Source organism: Gallus gallus, chromosome 3, assembly GCF_016699485.2.
Source record: "Gallus gallus isolate bGalGal1 chromosome 3, bGalGal1.mat.broiler.GRCg7b, whole genome shotgun sequence".
NCBI classification, from domain to species: Eukaryota; Metazoa; Chordata; class Aves; order Galliformes; family Phasianidae; genus Gallus; species Gallus gallus.
The window spans coordinates 104,702,971-104,722,260 of NC_052534.1; the positions used below are offsets into that span (position 1 = coordinate 104,702,971).

General features: G+C 48.1%; 1 protein-coding gene across 1 annotated transcript in view; it reads left to right on the forward strand.

Annotated features, from left to right (window-relative positions):
• Nucleotides 1-1,257: 1,257 nt before the first annotated feature.
• Nucleotides 1,258-19,290, forward strand: part of RAB10 (RAB10, member RAS oncogene family) — a 37,482-nt gene continuing 19,449 nt past the window's right edge. The window contains exon 1 of the mRNA NM_001031097.2: nt 1,258-1,747. Within this exon, the coding sequence (NP_001026268.2) occupies nt 1,621-1,747 (127 nt within the window). The 5' untranslated portion in view covers nt 1,258-1,620. The remainder of the gene's footprint in view (nt 1,748-19,290) is intronic.

Here is a 19,290-nt window from a genome sequence, read left to right on the forward strand (position 1 = left end):
TGGTGTCTCCTGGATGGCAAAGATCCTTCCCATCCCTGCGTACATGCAGGGCCGGGTCCAGCTTTGTGAGAGGATTTACTCACCGGCAAACCCAGAGTGTCGCAGCTCTATTCGAGCAAACCTCCCCGAACACAAATACTGTTGCACAACTTGTGATTCACTTTTCCCCTCCCCACAGCAAGATCTCATGGGCATGAACCTTCAGCGCAGTGTTGCAACCTCGGGTGTTCAGCTGAGGAGAGGCTGCTGAATCGTGTTGGCTCTTGCTTTCTCAAAGAATCATGGAGGTTGGAAAAGGCCTCCGAGATGCCCAAATCCAAGTCCGTCCCACCCCAACATGCCCATGGATCGCGTCCCTCAGTGCCACATCTCCTCAGTTCTGGAACCCCTCCGTGGACGGTGACCCCACCGCCTCCATGGGCAGCTGTGCCACTGCAGCACCGCTCTTTCTGAGAGGAAACATTTCCTAATATCCAACCTGAACATCCCCAAGTGCAACTTGTGGCCATCGCCTCTCATCCTCCCTGCTCCTCAGTTCTCTCCGTCCTTGACAGAGTATCTTCTAATGAGTTATAGGACTTTTCCTCCTCAGAAGGAGTGGTCAGGTATTGGAACAAGGTGCTCGGAGCTGTGGTGGAGTCACCACCCCTGGAGGTGTTCATTTCTTGATGTGGCCCTTAAGGACGTGGTCAGTGGGCAGGGTGGGGGTGGGTTGGTGGCTGGACACGATGATCTTAGAGGTCTTTCCAATTCAAGAGCCATCTGGGCGTTTTCCTCTGCAACCTACTGTAGGGAACGTGCTTTAGCAGGGCGGTGGACTTGATGATCCCTTCCAACCCTGCCATTCTGCGCCTCTGTGATAAAAAAATCATGGAATCGTTCAGGTTCTCCACACGGCAAACAGCTCCGTAGTGGGAGAGGAGCCACGGGCTGCGCTGCGCTGAGGGGGCGCTGAGGGGGCCCTGAGGAGACCCAGGGAGGAGACCCAGGCAGCGCTGAGTCCGCCTCGCCCCTCCCCGCCACCAGGGGGCGCACTCCGCCCCGCCCACTCCCCTGTCGCAGGGTCGCCCCGCTTACGTCACCCCGTGAGGTGCGAGCGAAGAGATACAGGACCTGCAACCAATCACGTGAAGGGGGAGGCGGGACTTCCGCCTCGCGAGAGCGACTTCGCCCCTCCCCCGTGACGTCATGGGCTTGCAGCCCGTGGCCTGACACAGGGAAGGTGGGGCTCGTGTGCGTCCGGACGTCCGTGCGTGCATGCATGCTGACGTCACGGCCTCGCCTGGCGGCCTGCGCGGTTACCGAGCGCCGCTGAGGAGCCGCCGCCGTGCAAAGGCCGGGCCGCAGCGAGCAGAGCCGGGCCGCGGGGTTATGAGGCCGAGCGCCGCCGCCTCCCCGTGAGGAGAAGCAGCAGCGGGCGCGAGGAGCGCGGCAGGAAGCCATTTTGTGGGCCTCCTTCCTCCTCCTCCCTCCTCCTCCTCGTCGTCGTCGTCGTCGTCGTCGTTCGCCGCCGCCGCCCTCAGCGAGCGGCGCGGGCCGTGCTGCTGCCGGCAGGGGGGGGGCCGGGGCGGCCGCTGGGTGCGGGGGGGGGCGAGCGGGAGGAGGCCGCAGCCGCTCCCCATGGCGAAGAAAACCTACGACCTGCTCTTCAAGCTGCTGCTGATCGGGGACTCGGGGGTCGGCAAGACCTGCGTGCTCTTCCGCTTCTCCGACGATGCCTTCAACACCACCTTCATTTCCACCATCGGTCAGTGCCGTCCTGTCCCCCCCCCCCCCCCACCCCGGTCCCCTGCGGGTGTGCGGTGCCGTGCAGTTCGGCGCTGGGGTTTCCTTGGGAAATAAGGCCGTTCGGGAGGCCTTGTGCCTAAAGGGCCTTTCCGCCTGTTGTTTGTGGTTTTTCTTAGCGTGGCGTTTCGGTTTTGTTCTCCTGGATGCTGTTGGGTGCTTGAAGGGAAGGGGTTTTTACGTGGCTTCGTAGCGATAGGGTAAGGATTGGTGGGTTTAGACTGAAGGAAGGGTTGAATATTAGCTGGCCGTTCTTTACTCAGAGGGCAGCGAGGCTCTGTCATAGGCTGCCCTGAGCTGTGGGTGCCCCATCTCTGGCAGAGCCCAGAGCCACGGATGGGGCTTTGGGCAGCCCCAGAAGGAGGTGTCTGTATGGCATGGGTTGGGGCTAAGTGAGCTTTTAGAGCCTTTTCCACCTAAAACCACGCTGGGGTCCCCTGGCACCATCTTGTTTTGCAGATCGGACGAGATGAGCAGCTTCAGTTCTTGGTGAATGCTTTTTGGGGGGCGGTCAAAGAGAATTAAAGCCCCCACGGTATCCTGTGGGGGTGTGATGGGTGTAGGCACCAACCACGTGTCAGAAGTAAAAGGAATGTTTCTGTTGGTTTGAATTGGATCCGGCTTTGTGTGGTTGATATAAAGCCCATCAATGATTGGCAATGCAGCTGTTGTCCAAGTAGTACACACAATGCCAATGCATCCCGGTGTGCTTCCCTGTTGGTGCCCAAATGTCACCGTGAGAACCGTAGCTGGGATTACAGAGTGTAAAAAGGCAATCATAGACAAAACTTGAGTAGTTTGAAGTGAAATAAAGCATATTTGGGTTTCAAGGGCAACAGAGTGCCAAGAAACAGTTGTCTAAAGACTCTTCAGGCTTCAGTTTGCGGTTTTGCTGAGGAGTTGTTTTGGTGGGGTCATGAAAGTGGCTTCATCTTGTCTCTTAACATCCTATACTTTGACTGTTGAAGGCTGTTCTTCTTTTGCTGCCAGGGCCATAGTGTAATTCTGTGTTGCTTGTCGAGTTCTGGCCCAGCTCACGTGGTGTGTGTTTGCTTTTGGAGCTCTCTGGGAAGGTTCGTTGCCATTCTCAGTTAAAAATAGTTGGTGTCTTGGGTTGAGAAGTCAGCAGAAGCTGTTGCTCCAGTGATCTGTTATAGTGGCCAGTGATTTTAATAATTAGTCCTTGGGCTTAACCACTGCAATTTCTGAGCTTTCAGGCAGAATATCACCAGGTTGATAGGCAAATGTGCACCAGTAGACTTTGAAAGCGTTTCTAAGCAGATTGAGACCCATTGGTATTTCTGGAGTGGGTAACTGTCTGTGGTACGTGTATGCTAAAAATGAGTTTGATTTCCTAAACTTTGAACTAGAAGTCCAGGTATGGTGGCTGTAGACGTGAGATGGGTCACGCTTCCATCTTCATAGTGGAATTGAGCAGATTTTGGGGAGACAAATAGGTTTTCCATGTGGTACTTAGCTGTATGAAGGTAACTTAAATAGATTGTTTCCTGAGTTCTCCTGTATGCAGTTGCTTAATGAGGAAACCTGATGGGAAGGTGTGCGTGCAAGCAATGCCAGTTGAAATGGAGACTGTACATGAATCATAGAATCGCTCAGGTTGGAAAAGACCTTGAAGATCATTGAGTCCAACCACCACCTGACCATCCTACCCTAACTAACAACCCTCCACTCAATCATGTCCCTGAGCACCACATCCAAATGGTTTTAAAACACAACCAGGGATGGTGACTCAACCACCTCTCTTGGGAGCCCATTCCAGTGCTTAACAACCCTTTCTGTAAAGAAGTTTTTCCTGATATCCAACCTAAACTTCCCCTGGTGCAACTGGAGGCCATTTCCCCTCGTCCTGTCACCAGTGAGAAGAGACCAACCCCGCTCAAAGAGTTGATTGATGAACGCCTTTAAAAGGCAGCCCCACTAATGAAGGAAGGATCACAAAGTCTTACAGTGGGTTGAATCACCTCTCCAAGCAGCTGTTCTTTGTTACAGCGAAGTGATTGAGTAATCTGTCTGAAAACAGGTTCTCTCATACTGCTGCTGGTAGCTCTGGTTTTCAGGCTTTCTCAGGGTTTCCTCTGGTGGTGGTGCAGGAATGCAAAGGCGCTGTGTGGAGGTGACTGCTGTGACAGCTCCTGGTGCAATAGATGCACAGGGCTGGTTTTGCAGGAGTCTTTGACCTGTAGCAACAAGGAAATAGCACTTCCATATTGCTTCTGCACACAGTAGGTGACGTTGAAGGTGAGTGGCTTATTGGTGAATCCTTCCTCGTGTTAGCTTGTTAGCTCTGATTCATGCTTTGGTGTTTTCAGAGAGCTCCACCAAGAGCCTGAGATAGGGAGGTGTGTAAAATGCATGCAGTACCTATGGCTGTGAGCAGGGGTGAGTTCAGCCTTTACAGGAGAAGGCAGATGTCAAAGAATAATGAAACCTGCTTGTGTATATAAAGACTGTAGCCTGTGTGCAGGGAGGGAATGCTTAATTCTATAAAAGGCTTGTCTGTACTTACAATGAGAGACAATAATATGCATTTCCACTTCACTTTGGCAACTTACATACGCTTTCTTTCATCTGTGCACATCTATAGAACTGTTTGGGCATGATGCTGGGTGGCAGTTTGGGTATCATTTCCTAGAGCTGGGATTTGGTACGCTGCAACGTTTGACTTTGAATCACTTCAGCCTAATATTTCCTGCAAAAAAACAACAGCAGTTATGCTTCTGGGTGTGATGAGGTGTGTGTGTGTGTGAATGATTGCATTGCCCTGTCTAGTGGCACTATAAATAATCCAGATAGCTCTTCAGCAAGAATCCCTAAGTCATTGTAACCTCCTTGACGAGAGCAGGGGCCTTGCCTCCGGTGCTGCCTTGCTGTTTTCAGGTAGAAAGCAAGTAAATTAGAGGAGCCTTTGCCTATCACACGCTGTGTTTGTTTTTAAGGGCTCTTCAGTAATTCTGCGGTGCAAAAGTCTTTTTCAGTGTTTGTTTGTAAGAAAGTGACTGTCGGGTTCTGCGTTTGGGTGCTCTGCAACTGGGTTGGGTCGGTGAGAGCTGCTTCCATGGCTGTGCTGTTGCTCCCACCTATCCCCAAACAGTACTTAACGCCGTGCTTGCACTCTTGCCTCTTTGCTTTCAATTGAAAAGAGGTCAGTATAAGTACCTCCCGATCGATATATGCTTGAGATCTAGTTTCTTTTGTCAGTTTGATAGGATGAGAGGCGGTGGCCTCATGTTGTGCCAGAGGAAGTTCAGGCTGGATAGTAGGAAACGTTTCTTCTCATGAAGAGCAGTGCTGCAATGGCACAGCTGCCCAGGGAGGTGGTGGGGTCACCATCCCTGGAGGTGTTCAAGGACCATGGGGATGTGGCACTGAGGGACGTGGGCAGTGGGCATGGTGGGGTGGGCTGGGGTTGGACTTGGGGATCTGAGAGATCTTTTCCAGCCTGAACGACTCTGTGGTTTTATCAGCCTTCAACGTGTCAGCTTGATGACAGTTGGAAGTGAGCCATTGCCAAGTGACCTGTCAGCTCTGCAGGAACACACTGGGAAATGCTTCAGGGGCAGCAGGTGAAACATTGCCCTTCGGTTCTGTGATATAAGCAGGTGGAAAGGGCTCTTCTTTCAGGGATGCCAGTCTGAAGATTTGAATGTCAAAATTGAACTCGGGCGCATAATTGCAATTGTTTGATGAAGTAAAATGCAAATTGAGGTGAGTCACAAGCTATGTTTTCCCCTGAAGCCTGACTACTTCTAGTAAGGTACTCAAGAGGACAAAGAATATGTAGTCATTTTGAGGTTTCCCCACCTCAAATACTATTGATTTAAGTAAAACTTTCACGGATCATAACCCACACTGAATGTATGGTAGGTAAAGAACAGAAACAGTGAACAGTAATTGCAACATGTGGGGTGTAAATGATCCTACAGATCCAAGGAGATTGATTAAAAGCAGTGTGAAGTTGAGATTCGATCACTGTGTATCTTATTCTGAACAGGGGTAAGTCTCGATGCCAAGAATGTGCAAACCTGCGTTGTTTGATACGCCCATTACACAATTAATATTAGCAAAAAAGGAGTTACTGATAATAAACAGGGGGGATAGATCTTGCTGTCCTGGCTGCTGTGCTCTCTTGCTGCCCCGGGATGGAAACCCTGGGTGAAGGCTGAGAACGCTGCCGAGCTCCTTGTTGATGCACACCTCCTCTTGCTGCCCGTCCTTGCACTGATGTGCTTGCCTGCAGCCTAAAGGTGTGAAGTGCAATGAGAAGACGTGCAGAGGTTGAGTTGTGGTTTCAGCAGGAAGGGCACGTAGCAAATATTAGTGCTTTCACTCTGGGGTGAAGCGTGCTTCAGATTTGGAGCCTCTTGTGAGTCTGTGTGCGTAATCCATGGTCATTGGGTCGTGAAATGGCTGTGGATGTTGGTAGAAAAGTTGCTCAGGGCCAGGCAAGGAGGGATGGAGCTGCTTTTAATTTAGAGACCAAGGAGGGTTTTGTAGTGCCTTTCTGAGCAGTGAGCACAGCTTGTGGGGAGCAGTGGAGTGCTTGCCTTGTGACTTCTCCATTGCATCCAGAGAAGGGCAAGGGAGCTGTGGAGGATCTGGAATGCAAATCTTATGGGAAGGGAACTGGGATTGCTCAGTCTGGAGAAGAGGAGGGTCAGGAGGAACCTTATTGCTCTTAACATCTCCTGGAAAGGTTTCAAGTTCTGGGTCACTCTCTTCTCACAGATGACTACAGGTAGGACAAGAGGTGATGGCTTTAAGTTGTGCCAGGAGACGTTGGGGTTGGATATTGAGAAACATTTCTTGCCTAAAAGAGTGGTGCTGCAGTGGCACAGCTGCCCGGGGAGGTGGTGGGGTCACTGTCCATGGAGGTGTTCAAGGACTGTGGGGATGTGGCACTGAGGGATGTGGGCAGTGGGCACGGTGGGTTTGGAGTGTTAGATGTGGTGATCTTGGAGGTCTTTTCCAACCTCAGTGATTCTGTGATCTGCCTCTTTCAAAAGTAAGTCTGTTAGACCCCTCCTCTTTATCCCATGGGTGCAGAAGTGCTTCATCTTTTCTCTCCTTGAAGATAATATTGATATTTCATTAAAGAACCAATTGAGAGCCCATTGATAAACGCCTGAAGGGTTTCCTCTGCTCCCTCTTTAACAGTGGGGAAGCTGGAGAGGGGCCAGAGCTGCTGCAAGGCTTCCTCAGTGTTCGGTGCTTTGGTACAGCTTAAGTGTGGGGCATTTTCTTCTCCATGTGGGTGTTAACTAGAAGCCTTGTGTGGGTTTAACTAGAAGTCTTGTCGTGTTTTTGTTACTTTCTGTAGTTCAAACGACTTGAGGCTTTTTCCCACTGGGATGGTGACTGTTTCGTACTGTGAGGCATGGAGAAATGCCTGCTTTTGTCTTGCATTTCCTAAGTAGACTTAACACTCCCTGAGTGAGGCCTGCTGCTGCTAAGGACGGAATACCCACGCTCACATCCGTACTCACACAACTCTTTCCTTCAGGATGCTGCTCAGACTGCTGTCTTACTCATCTTCAGGCTCATGACCACTTCTGCAGCCCCCAGGCCTGCTGAAGCACTTGGAAGAGATGTTTCCATTCTACCAGGTGTTTTGATCCTGGCAAGGCACGCTGCTGTGCTGGGAGCACTGCAGTCTTTAGCTTTAGCTCGAGGTACCCTTGGCCCAGAACCTGAGCTCCAGAGCCCTTACAACATGTGACTGCAAATCAAGTGAGACCACTTACTCACCTATCCTTTGCTTTATGAGGTTATTGGGAAGTTGATTTAAACTGTCAAGGATTTGTCTCAAACTCTTGTTTTTGTTCTGCTGCAGCTGAATTCACTCAGCAGTTTGCACCTTGTCCTGAAGGAAGAGTTTTGTCTGTGCTTGGGTGGCTGTGGCTTCACCTGACCTCACCAGCATCTTGGTCTTCTAGAGGAAGGGCAATTCATTTTACTTCAGATGCTGAGTTACCAACTTCCAGGTATCTGGATTTTAAGACAAGGGAAAGTGGATCCAAGCTAAAAGAGAGGAGATTTAGCCTGGGTATAAGGAGATTTTCTTTTTTGATGGTAAGGGTGGTGAAGCAGTGGCACAGCTTGCCCAGAGAGATGGTGGTTGCCCCATCCCTGGAGACATTCAAAGTCAGGCTGGATGTGGCTGTGAGCACTGGTGGAGCTGTTGGACTAGATGGCCTTTGAATTACCGTCCTGGTGTCTGGCAGTGGCTGGGGTGCCAAGTGGCATCTTTCTGCTTCCTGTTCAACTGTTGTGGTCTTGTCCCTGGGTCTTCTGCCCACCAAACCTCAGTGGCAGCTGGCTTCCTTGTAGTTAACAAACGCATTTGTTCTGGGGCTACTTCACTACTGCAGGTCTATAGTAAATGTCTGAACTTTGATAATTAAGAAGCAAGTTGACTGTGCTGGCAGCAATATCTAGTTAGCAGCTCCTTAGGTAGCCATCTTAATTTCACGTGCTCCTAATGCTTGTTACAAGCAGAGCTGTCAGCACAGGCTAACTGTCTGGGCTCCCTCCTCCTGTAACTGGGGCAAAGAAATGAGGACTCCCATCCAAGCGTGGCACTGCGTGTGCCTCTGTCACTTTAGAGGAGGTAGAGATGTGTAGCTTAAATATAGCTGTCTAATTGTTGGCTAAATGAGTCCCACCAATGCCTGTTTGATTAAGCATGCTGTGAAGAGCTTTCATCTCAACCGAAGTTTTTGATCTTGCCAGTAAACAACAGAGCAGATTTTATTGTATTTTTTTAAGCTGCTCAGATTTCTGGCAAAAGCTAAGATTGTGCTGGCTAGCTGGTTGGGCTTTGTACTTGGCATTGGTATGCGTGGGACAGCATGCACCAGCACTGTGTTCAGTATTGCAGTGAGGTGCCTGTTTGCAGACTAGGTGTGGACTATGGGAGCTGCAATAATAGGCTTAGTGCAGGTGAGGTGTAACCAGCCTTGTTGCTGCACGCAGCAAGCTGCAGTACCCGAGGGAGTCTCATGGAATCACAGAATCACAGAATGGCCTGGGTTGAAAAGGACCACGATGATCATCTGGTTCCAACCCCCTGCTATGTGCAGGGTCGCCAACCAGCAGACCAGGCTGCCCAGAGCCACATCCAGCCTGGCCTTGAATGCCTCCAGGGATGGGGCATCCACAGCTCCTTGGGCAACCTGTTCAGTGCGTCACCACCCTCTGGGTGAAAAACTTCCTCCTAATATCCATCCTAAACCTCCCCTGTCTCAGTTTAAAACCGTTCCCCCTTGTCCTATCACTGTCCACCCTCGTAAACAGCCGTTCCCTCTCCTGTTTATATGCTCCCTTCAAGGCCACAATGAGGTCTCCTTGGAGCCTTCTCTTCTCCAAGCTAAACAAGCCCAGTTCCCTCAACCTTTCCTCAAAAGAGAGTCTCATGGCCTCTGGTCTGCCTTGGGAGAGCTTTGGTGATTCTATGGGTAGAACAAATGTATAAGCTGATACTCAGCGACTGGGAACATCCTAAATCCTGTGGTGGCTATGTCAGTCACATCCTTGCTGACTGGTGCTGCTGCAGTACCAGCAGTGAAACTTCAGTTTTTACATACTATATTTAACAATAAACACAATGCTATTCTTTGCAGGCTGGGTAGGAAATGATAGGCGTGTCCTCAAGCAGCGATCCTGCATTGAAAACTCATGCAGAAAGGTCTGGGTCACAGCTTATTTCCCACCCGGGCCTGTGGGACCGGTGCTTGTAGGCTGCAGTGCTTCCTGCTGTAGGGATGGTAGTGTGCATCGCATGCCAATTATTGCAGGCTTCCCGTTCTGAAATATTGATGATTTGTGCCAACGAAGATCACAATTGGATTGGGAATCACAGCGGAGTTTCTGGCTCAGTTTCGCTGTTGAGAGTTGGAAGGGCTGGCACAGTACCTGTACTTTGCTGCCGTGTGTTTTGTGACTTTCAGCGGCTGGCATGGCTGAAAGCAGGCAAATGTAGGTCAGTGGGTTCAGCTGGGATGGTCTCATTGCTTCATTCGTTAGGCCTAGCAGTGGGGGGTTCTTAATTATTGAAACAAAAAGGAACCCGTCTTAGTTCCTGCCTTCAATGAGTCACACTTACAGAAGCTGGGAAGGCAGGGAGCTTCTGCTCCCTTCTTGAGCTCCCGCTGCATTCACTGGCTGGATCTTCTCATGACCTCCGAGCCCTGAAACACTGCTTTGGCAAAGCTGGGACTCTTCCTGTAGCAGGCAAGACAAATTCACTTGCCTTTGTTTGTGTATTAACTTTCTTGTCAATCTGGTGAGCATAAATGAGCCACAGTAAGTGTTAACTTGAATTTTGTTTGTAAGTCACTTGAGGATAGCGTTACCATTATAGCAAGTAGTGACAAATCTGCTGGTTCATAAATGGAAGCAGTGGACAGGAAAGCAGATTTGCATACTCTATTTATTTTTGAGCTAACCAATATAGCATAAGCAGGCTGAGACACACATGAAAAACAATTCAATACAACGTCATCAAACTTGCCCACACTTACTACCCGTGCTTGGCTTTTCAGAGTAGAATTCCAATGAACTGCTGATTTCTTTCTTTGCTGGAGCCCTGCTGTGAACTCAGGTATGGCACCCAATGGGATTTGCTGGGGAGATGTGGCAGCTTCTGTGATGAGAGCCCTGCTGCCTGCACCCTGCCTTGGTGGAGTGTGTCAGCAAGTGAAGGATGTCATGGCAGGGAATTAAATCAGCCCATGCGAATGACTGACACCGAGAGGTTATTCCTGCATGGGAACAGCTCTGAAGGAAGTGCTATTTGTTGCTAGAGCTTTGTTTCCTTTATTCCTTACTACCTTGTGAATAAAAACCTTATTGTCTCTTTTGTCCCTCGGTATGCATAAAACATCACTAAAAGAGGTCCTTTGTTCATTTTTCTTTGGTTTTGTTTGTGGGAGCCCTGTGTATGGTTTAGCCTCTGCAATAACAAAATGATAAAGTTTCTTTCTTCTGGAAGAAGTAACTGCTTGTTGAAGCTGTACGTGGTTTCACTGACTGAAGCAGCAGTGTAGGTGGTGTCAGCAGGAAGCTTTGCTCGTCTCTCCAAGCAGGGATGTGTTTTCCATGGCCGTTGGAGATGTGCTTGCATGTGACTCCCAGGAGGAATGTGCTGAGGTGAGTGGCTGTCCCCTTGCCATCGTTCTATCTTTATGGCCACTGCAGGTTTTCCTACTCAACGTGCTCTGCCAGCACTGAGTGCTGCAGACTTCACCAAGCAAAACTTGAATGAACGCTTACAGGTGAGGTGAAGGCAGGAGGAGCGGATGAGAGGGCTTCATAACTGGTTCTGCCTTGGCTTCTGTCCTTGTCTTATCTGACAAGATGCTTACATCAAGGTGAGACAGAACTTTTGTCTGGGATCTCAAGGTTAGTGTACTTAGTATGAGTGTAGCCTTACTGCACCTGAAATTGGTGGCTGTCATCCTTTGAACAGGTGAACTGTTTGCATCCTGCTCTAAGGAACGTGCTTCGAGAGGGGCAAGCTGTGTAGGGTCTCCACAACTCTGGGGTTCTGTAACTGGATTGATTTAAGTGCTGGGAACAGCTGTTGCTTGATGTCCACGACCTGGCGTCTACATCCATTTTACTGGAAAGTGCTCCTTGCTCTGGTTATCTCCTGAACTTTGCCCAAGCCCTGATATGGAGTGTGGCAGCTCTCAGATCAAACTCATGGGATCAAATCTGTGCCACGAGCACCCAGTCTACTGGTTGCAGTTTTCACCTTCCCCTTTGGACATGGTGGGCATCACACTTTGCATCCAGAGCTTGCTAGGATCCAGGTTGTTCTGAGCTCCTGTAGATACAGCTTCACTTCAGTAAGAGATCTTTCCTTCCGGACCCACAGTGAGGCACCTCTTATGATGTTTTTAAGCTCAGAAATCTTAGTTCTTCCCTTTGCAGTGTCATTGTCCTTAGTTCACAGGAACATTGTGTTTAGCACTAATCTTTGCAAATAGAGACTCTCTGTTTGCTGGGCAGTATTTGGTCAAGCGTTGGCACAGCTGCCCAGGGAAGTGGTGGGGTCACCATCCCTGGAGGTGTTCCAGAGCCATGGGGATGTGGCACCTGGGGACATGGGCAGTGGGCACGGTGGGTTGGGTTGGGGTTGGACTGGGTGGTCTAAGAGACCTTTTCAAACTGGAATGATTCCATAATTTAAATGAATGCATTGAATGAAATCAGGGAGCTGAAGTCTGGGATGTGTAAAGCTCCTGCTAAGTCACCGTCCTTCTATTATTGAATGTGGCAGTGACATTTTAGAATATCTTGATGTGCATCTATTGGGACGTCAACTACAGCAGTGTGCTGTGCATAATGACAAGGCCAAGGGCCTCTCTGTTGGAGGGGAGCAGACCTCATGTTCTGCTTCTGAAGAAAGTCAATTATTTTAGTGGGGTGATGAAGCAGTGGTGGGTTGGAAGGTCACAGTTGCTGTGTAGGCACAGCATAAAGGTGTATGGAAAACAGACAGTTCACAGCACCTCTATCCTCCATCACTTGATGTTTTTCACTTGAATATTGCACTCAGGTGCTCTTAAAGAGTTTCTGATAGCGATGTTGACTTTTGTTATGATCTTCAGAATTACCATGTAGGTGTTAACTTATGGTTTTTGTGTGTATCTCTGATCGTTGAGCAGAGGGAGAAGGTTTTGGTGCACTCAAAGGCTGTAGTCTTGACCTAGTTTTAATATTCAGCCTTGAAACTGATGCACAAAGGAAGCTTGCATGCTTGCAACTTGTCTGCCTGTTTGAAGGGAAACGGGAGCACTTCAAAGGGAATTTCAAGTTAGGGAAGTGTCATTGATTCTTGTAGCTCTGAATTGTGTGATGCTGAACTTGGCTGCCTGTGTCTGAACTGCCCAGTGATTGTGGCCAGAACAAGAGGCAGACTGCTCTGAATGCTCCGCACAGTTGGATGAATGCATCCCAACTGTGGATGGGAAACAGCACTAAGCGAAGATCCCCTCTCCCTGATAACTATGAAGGTGTGAATGAATTCAGAGACTGGGACCTTTTTCAGATAAGAGGTCAAGCTGGATAACAATGGCCTTTCCATCATTTTGGGGCGTTGTAAGCCATTTGGGTGGATTTGTCACCTGAATGAATACTCAGCTGGGTCCCACTTACCAGTAGGTCAAGGCTGGCTTTCATTAATTTATTTCACAGGATCGTGGAGGTTGGAGAAGACTTAAGATCAACAAGTCCAACTGTCAGCTCATCCCTGCCATGCCCACCAACCACCACCCTCTGTTCAGTTACTTATTTGTTCATAATGTTGACAGCATTTGAAAGCACAACAAATGCAGGCATCTAGGTTGGAAGAATGTAGGTCACACTGAAGTTGTCTTGCAGGGCTGTCATCTGCTTTTTTAAGAGTATGTCATTGGTAGAAGATGGTCTGGCAATAGTGCTCCTGCCCATGTCCTGCAGTCTCCTTCACAGACAAATTCCAAAGCCAACAGTATGAGTTAGCAAGGTAAAATATTAGTTACCAATATCAGCTACCAGGGTGTTGTGGATTGGAACTGGTGACCTCATGATAAGGGAGTGAATGTTTGCTTAAGTGAGGGAACTGAAATGAGGTGTTTAATTGGTTATGTAAGCACTTAAGTAAGGTCCTTCCTGGAAGGAGAAGTCTCAAGTGGTAGATCCAATGTGAAGGTGGAAGGATTGCTGGCACGTGTGGGAAAGAGGAGCAAAAAAAATGGAAAACTAATCACATCATCATTTGTGGCTGGTGGAGTTAATCTAATTAAATCACTTGTTTCTGTTGTTCTCACATATCTAACCTGATTGAATCTAAGCTCTCAAACAGGACTCTGCCTTCATGGATATTTTCCTATACAGGGTTGTTGTGGAACTGTTTCAGTGCTAGAATGAATGAAGTGTACGTTTCCGAAGACTTCATGTAAGATATTGCTCATTTAGATGTGGCTTTTGGTAAATGCTAAATTGTCATGACTTGAAACCTTGCAGAGCAGGAAGAGTGAGTTCTTGCTGCTGTTCCAGTTTGCACGCTCTGCGCTGGCAAAAGCTCAGTGCAGGAAAGACGAAACAAATGAATTCACTGAATGTTTTACTACCGCATAAAGCCTTCACCTGCTAATATGCTTAGTGCTGAGTTACATTTCTGGTCAGTGAATATAAAAAATGATGGAATTAGATTTAGGAAGGAACTGACAAGTGGTACAGCAAGTCATTTGTCTTGGAGCACGGTGGTCTTTGACTTAGAATCATAGAATTGTAGAATGGTTTGGGTTGGAAGGGACCTTTAAGCCCATGTAGTTCCAACCTCCTGCTGTAGGCAGAGACACCTCCCTCGAGACCAGGTTGCTCACAGCCATCCAGCCTGGCCTGGAATGCTTCCAGGGAGGGGGCATCCACAGCCTCACTGGGCAACCTGTTCAGTGTCTCACCACCCTCACAGTAAAGAATTACTTTCTGATATCTACCCTCTTCTGGATTAAAGCCATTTCCCCTTATTCTGGCTTGATCATCTTCGAGTTCTTGTCCAACTTTAATGATTCCATGAGAAGTGAGTCATTGTGGAAGCCATCTGTGAGCATGAAAGTAGTTGGGAATACTTAACATGGATTTACCAGAGGCAAAATATGCTTGGCTGTCCTCGTCTTCTCTGCTGAAGTTGCTGGATTGGAAGTTGCAGGAGAGGAGAGTAATGGGCATTGACCTGACTGAGCATTTGATGTGATCTGGAAGAGCATAGCTGTAAGCCAACTGGGACATCACAGTGGCACTGGGTTGCTGGGCTCACAGCACTAGTTGGAGCTCTGGACTTGACCCGCGAGCTTCATCTCACCAAGGAGTGCTCCCTCCTCCATCTCCTTGGTGGCCTTCTGCTGGAAACACCATAACTTGTCGCTGTCCTATACTGGAGGGGCTCCACTGGACACTGTTCAATACCTGGTCTTGTGATCCCTGAGTTAGGGTTCAGTCACACTTGTTTTCTGGGGACCCTTTGCTCAGCCTGCTCTGGCTCTCCCCTTCTTCTGGGGCACTGAGCTCCTGGAGACTCTTGCATTTAGCAAATCATACAGGATTTTTCTTCAGTTATTGAATGCTTCTGTCCTAACAGTGAGTGTGCAGTGGGTACAGTAAGTTATTTATAGCTCACTTTGTTTTGCAGCAGTTTGTTTGGAGTTATCTTAGGCCAACAGTAGAAATCAGACTGCTTGGCTCCAGGTATTTAGCGGTAAGAGATACGTGTCTGCCTCCTCTGTTCTCCATCTGCCTCTGTTGTTCTGATTGCACTTAATTGTTTGGAAAGCAACAAATGAACTTCTTGCAATTTTACAATTCCAAAATCTCTCTGCAAAAAGAGAAGGCAGTAACTGACTGATGGGTGCTACCTGGTGCCATTTCCTTCTCCCTTCCTCTTTTCCTCCCCTCTTGTTCCCTTCCCTGAACCAAAGCAGTCTGGTTCAGAAACTTTCTTTTATATAGGTACCTCATTTTAGTTTCGTCTTACAGCAGTGAGTGCTTGTAGTGCATGATGACCCTTCAGCTTCTGGAGTTGCCTGCAGTGGTTGGTGCACTTGCAGGCTTTCTCTGCAGGTTGGGTCTGTTTTTTTTTGCACAACTTGCATTCAGTGATCTTGGTTTCCACCTTTCCAAGACAAAGAGGGAGCTGCTTGTGCTATTGGTAGGCTTGTGTTAATGCTCTAGTTTCTATTTCTCCAAGGAATTCATTGCCACACGGGTGCAGAAAAGGTGCAGCCTCCTGTATATGCGTACAACACACGCAATTCCACATATATGCTCACAGAGGAAGCTAACAAGTAAACCTGCCAATGAAATAAGCACTGTTAGTCTTATTTACTTAGCTACCAGCTTATTTGCTCCTGAGATTAAACCTGTTTGAAAGCTGGAGAGGAGAGTAGCTTCAGTCCTGTAAAACAGGAGGTGTGGAGCTGTCACGGCTCTTTGTGCCTCTTCCTATGGAGGTATGAGCGAAATTGCCTGCTAAGTTTTGACTGTGAGCACTGTGTGTTTGCTCCTTGTCAGGCTCTGATATGCTTCTGATGGCTTTGATTTCATCACTTGTTCTCTGTTGTGGTTGTGTTGCCTTTCCATCTTCCCACCTCGTTCCTTACCCGTGTAGCTGAGCATGCTAGGCATGATCGGGGCTAAAGACAAGCATGAGTTTAAATGCAGCATAGGCCTTGCCTGCTGCTAAGTCTTCAGGTTAGAGAAAATAGTCATGACCTAAAGTGCCAGCTCCTCACATGGATCTGCAGTTTCTCAGTATTGCCTAAAAGTAACCAAGTCATCTAGGTATTCAAGTTTCCTCTGATGATCTCATTCAGAATCAACTGAGTGAGCAAGAGTTTGAGACTTTGTCTAGTGAATCCTTTTATTGTTCTATTGCAATTATTCCCTGGGAAAGAAGACTTGATCGTTTGATGATAGAGTTACTACGTTTGGAAGAGACCTCTGAGATCATCAAGTCCAACTGTCAACCCATCCCCGCCGTGCCTGCTGAACGTGTCCCTCTGTGCCACGTCTACTGAAAGGAATTAATAGCCAGAGAGATTTACCTGCTGGCCAGATAGAAAAGCCCATGTGAGATCTGAGCTACAAGGAGGAGGACGTGGTTCCAGCCCACTCGTAGACTGACTATTGAGTTTTGTCTCCTCTGTAGGTGAATGCATGGCACATCTGTGTTTCAGAAGGAATCGCCGTGGGGCTGAGGAGACCTGTCTCAGCTCGCTGGGAGCTGCCTGCTGCTTCCTTTGTCAGCTGAATTTTGCTCTCGATGATAAAACTGATGCTTTTGCCAAAGGATGAGCCTGAACAACTTAAGTTTCTTGTCCAGTGTGCTCTGAATCACAATAAGTTTGTACACTCACTAATTCCTAAATACTTTATTAACAGAGTAATACTCTTTATGTTCCTAGTAGTCTGTTAAAAAGATCACAGAATCCCAGAATGGTAGGAGTTGGAAGGGACCTCTGGAGATCATCGACTTCAACCCTCTGCTAAAGCAGGTTCCCTAGAGAAGGTTACAGAGGCAAATCTTAAACTGGCACACTGTTGTGGTTGCTTGTTCCTTGTCCATCACTTGGACCAAGTGAAGGGGAGCATGCCAAGGAACTTCAGGAAGGTTGCAAGAATTGCTGTCTATCAGACAAAGGGAGAAGCCCTGCTGGGAAAGGCTGCCCCATTCCTTTCCACCTGGGAAAAAGCCATTCTTTGGGCTCCCCTCTATGGAATCAGAATTGAGATTATTACCAGATAATCAAACTTGGAAGTTTGTCAGCTATAAATGTGCTGCTTTGGAGAAGCCATTGCAGTATCAAAGTAGGGTTCAGTGTAAGTTTTATTAAGAAACGTGGTTGTTGGTTTTTTGTATGTTTATAATAATTCTTTAAAGATAAGATCCTTTAAAAGAGATTATACTCTTGTGCAATCTGCATGTACTTGCACCCATCTGTTGAGATGGATTCCAGTAGTGCCAGTGTACCTGGGCAGAAAGTGATCATTGACTGGTTTGGGGTGGAAGGGACTTCAAAGATCATGTAGTCCAACCCCCTTGCCCTGGGCAGGGCTGCTATCCCCTGGATCAGGTTGCTCAAAGCTCTGTCCAACATGACTTTGAAATGTCTATATCTACTTGACACATCTTGACCCAGCAACATCCTGAAGCTGATACTCGGCAGAGATCAGGTCACTTTCAAATCACAGCACTCCAGGGTTTTTATGCCAAGAATATTACCAAGGCATCCCATAATAAGGAATTAGACAGACGAGAGTCCATGTCCTGGGGTCACATGTGCCCCATACTGGTTGTCCCAGTATTCCATCTATAATCACTTCTGAAAATAAGGAACATGATAGGGAGGATACGTTCTAAGGCTTCATGTGTCTTCGCTTCCAGGAGAGGTGTAATGAAGTAGGCAGAAGATACCATGAATGAGATGCCTGACTTCAGCTGCTTAAATAAAAGATGTCTTCTTTCTTTTGACACTTAAGAAATGTGGTTTAGTGGGCATGGTGGTGAGGGGTTGAAGGTTGGGCTTGATCGTAGAGGTCTTTTCCCAACCTGAATGATTTTTGCTTGTCTGAACCAGGTATCTGTGCTCCTTCCATAGAAAGAGAGGAAGCTTTGAGATATTCCCTGGAGATCTCTCTCTCTCTGTGCCGTTTTTGAGGAGGAAAGGAGCTGCTGATATAGAGGAACACCTTCTTAGGCAACGTCAAGTCAGTTGAACCTTACCCTGTATTAATATGTTAAAGATTATAATGCTTATAAATCGAATGTAGATCAGACGGCTTCTATTGGGCCGTATTCTTCACAGCACGGAGTTTGCTGCCATTGCACTAAACTAACTGTAAAGGACTGTAACTCATTTAGTTAAAGCCTCTGAAAAATAGTGTTTGCACTTACAATGCTGAGCGTGGTTGGGAATGTTGTATATTCATCCCGTGTAGGTATGAGTACCTCGTAAATATTTTGAAAGACCTAAGTAATAACTGGGATCACAAAGAGTTTAATTAAAACCAGAACTCCATCTCTTGTCTGATCCTCTTTTGTATCACACCAGTGGGTGGCTTGCAGATGGCTGCAGTGTGAGTCACTACACTTTTCCTTTCCTGCATTGCAAATGCACGGTGCAGCTGCAGTTGCAAAGCAATTACTAACCAAGGAAACGCAAAATGCACCAAGTGCTGCTCGTGGTGGGATGCTGAGAGCACTATGCTACGGGTTGGCTGTCAGCATCCTCAGGGCTGCCCACTGGGGCTCAATGGTGGCTTTGTTGGGGAAGAATGCAGGCACAGTTTGTGCTGCCTGCAAGGGGCCAGCTTATTGCTTGCAGCTCTGACAGGGAGTGCAGAATGAATGTCTCCTTCCCTCATGCTGATGGCATCCTGCCTTTCAGTTTTGGTTTGTGATTTAACGACAGTGGAGGGATCTCCACAAAACCTTGTTGAGGCTGGGAGACGTATAAGGTGATATATAGCTGCATGCAGTGGTTATGCATTTAAAGTACTCTGTTCTGCTGTCACAACTCCCGGGTCTTCGTTAGTGTCTTTCATCTGGGAGCAATAGAAGCCCCAAACTGCTGAGCAAACAGTTCTACATTCACCAGGACCATCAGGTATGTAACCCTACACAAGTACCATTGGAATGCTTTGTCCACAGTAGTGGCAGCAATGACCTCTGCTGATGCTCAGATATAGGAGCTTCCTTGCAGTGGCCTGGTGCACGAGTCTGACATCCTGGCTTCCAAAACCCCTCCTGGCCTGCAGCTTTCTAAACCTTGAGTTTGGTTCCTGGTGAGTCCGAGGCCTGAGAATGAGCTGGGAGGCCTGGATGAACTGCCTGAGGCTTCCTTATTAAACTGGGTGAGCAGTATTAAAATAGAAACGTTTGCACATTCTTAATTGAAAAGGCAGCATTGCCTTGAATGTGCAATAGGCTTGCCATGGGCC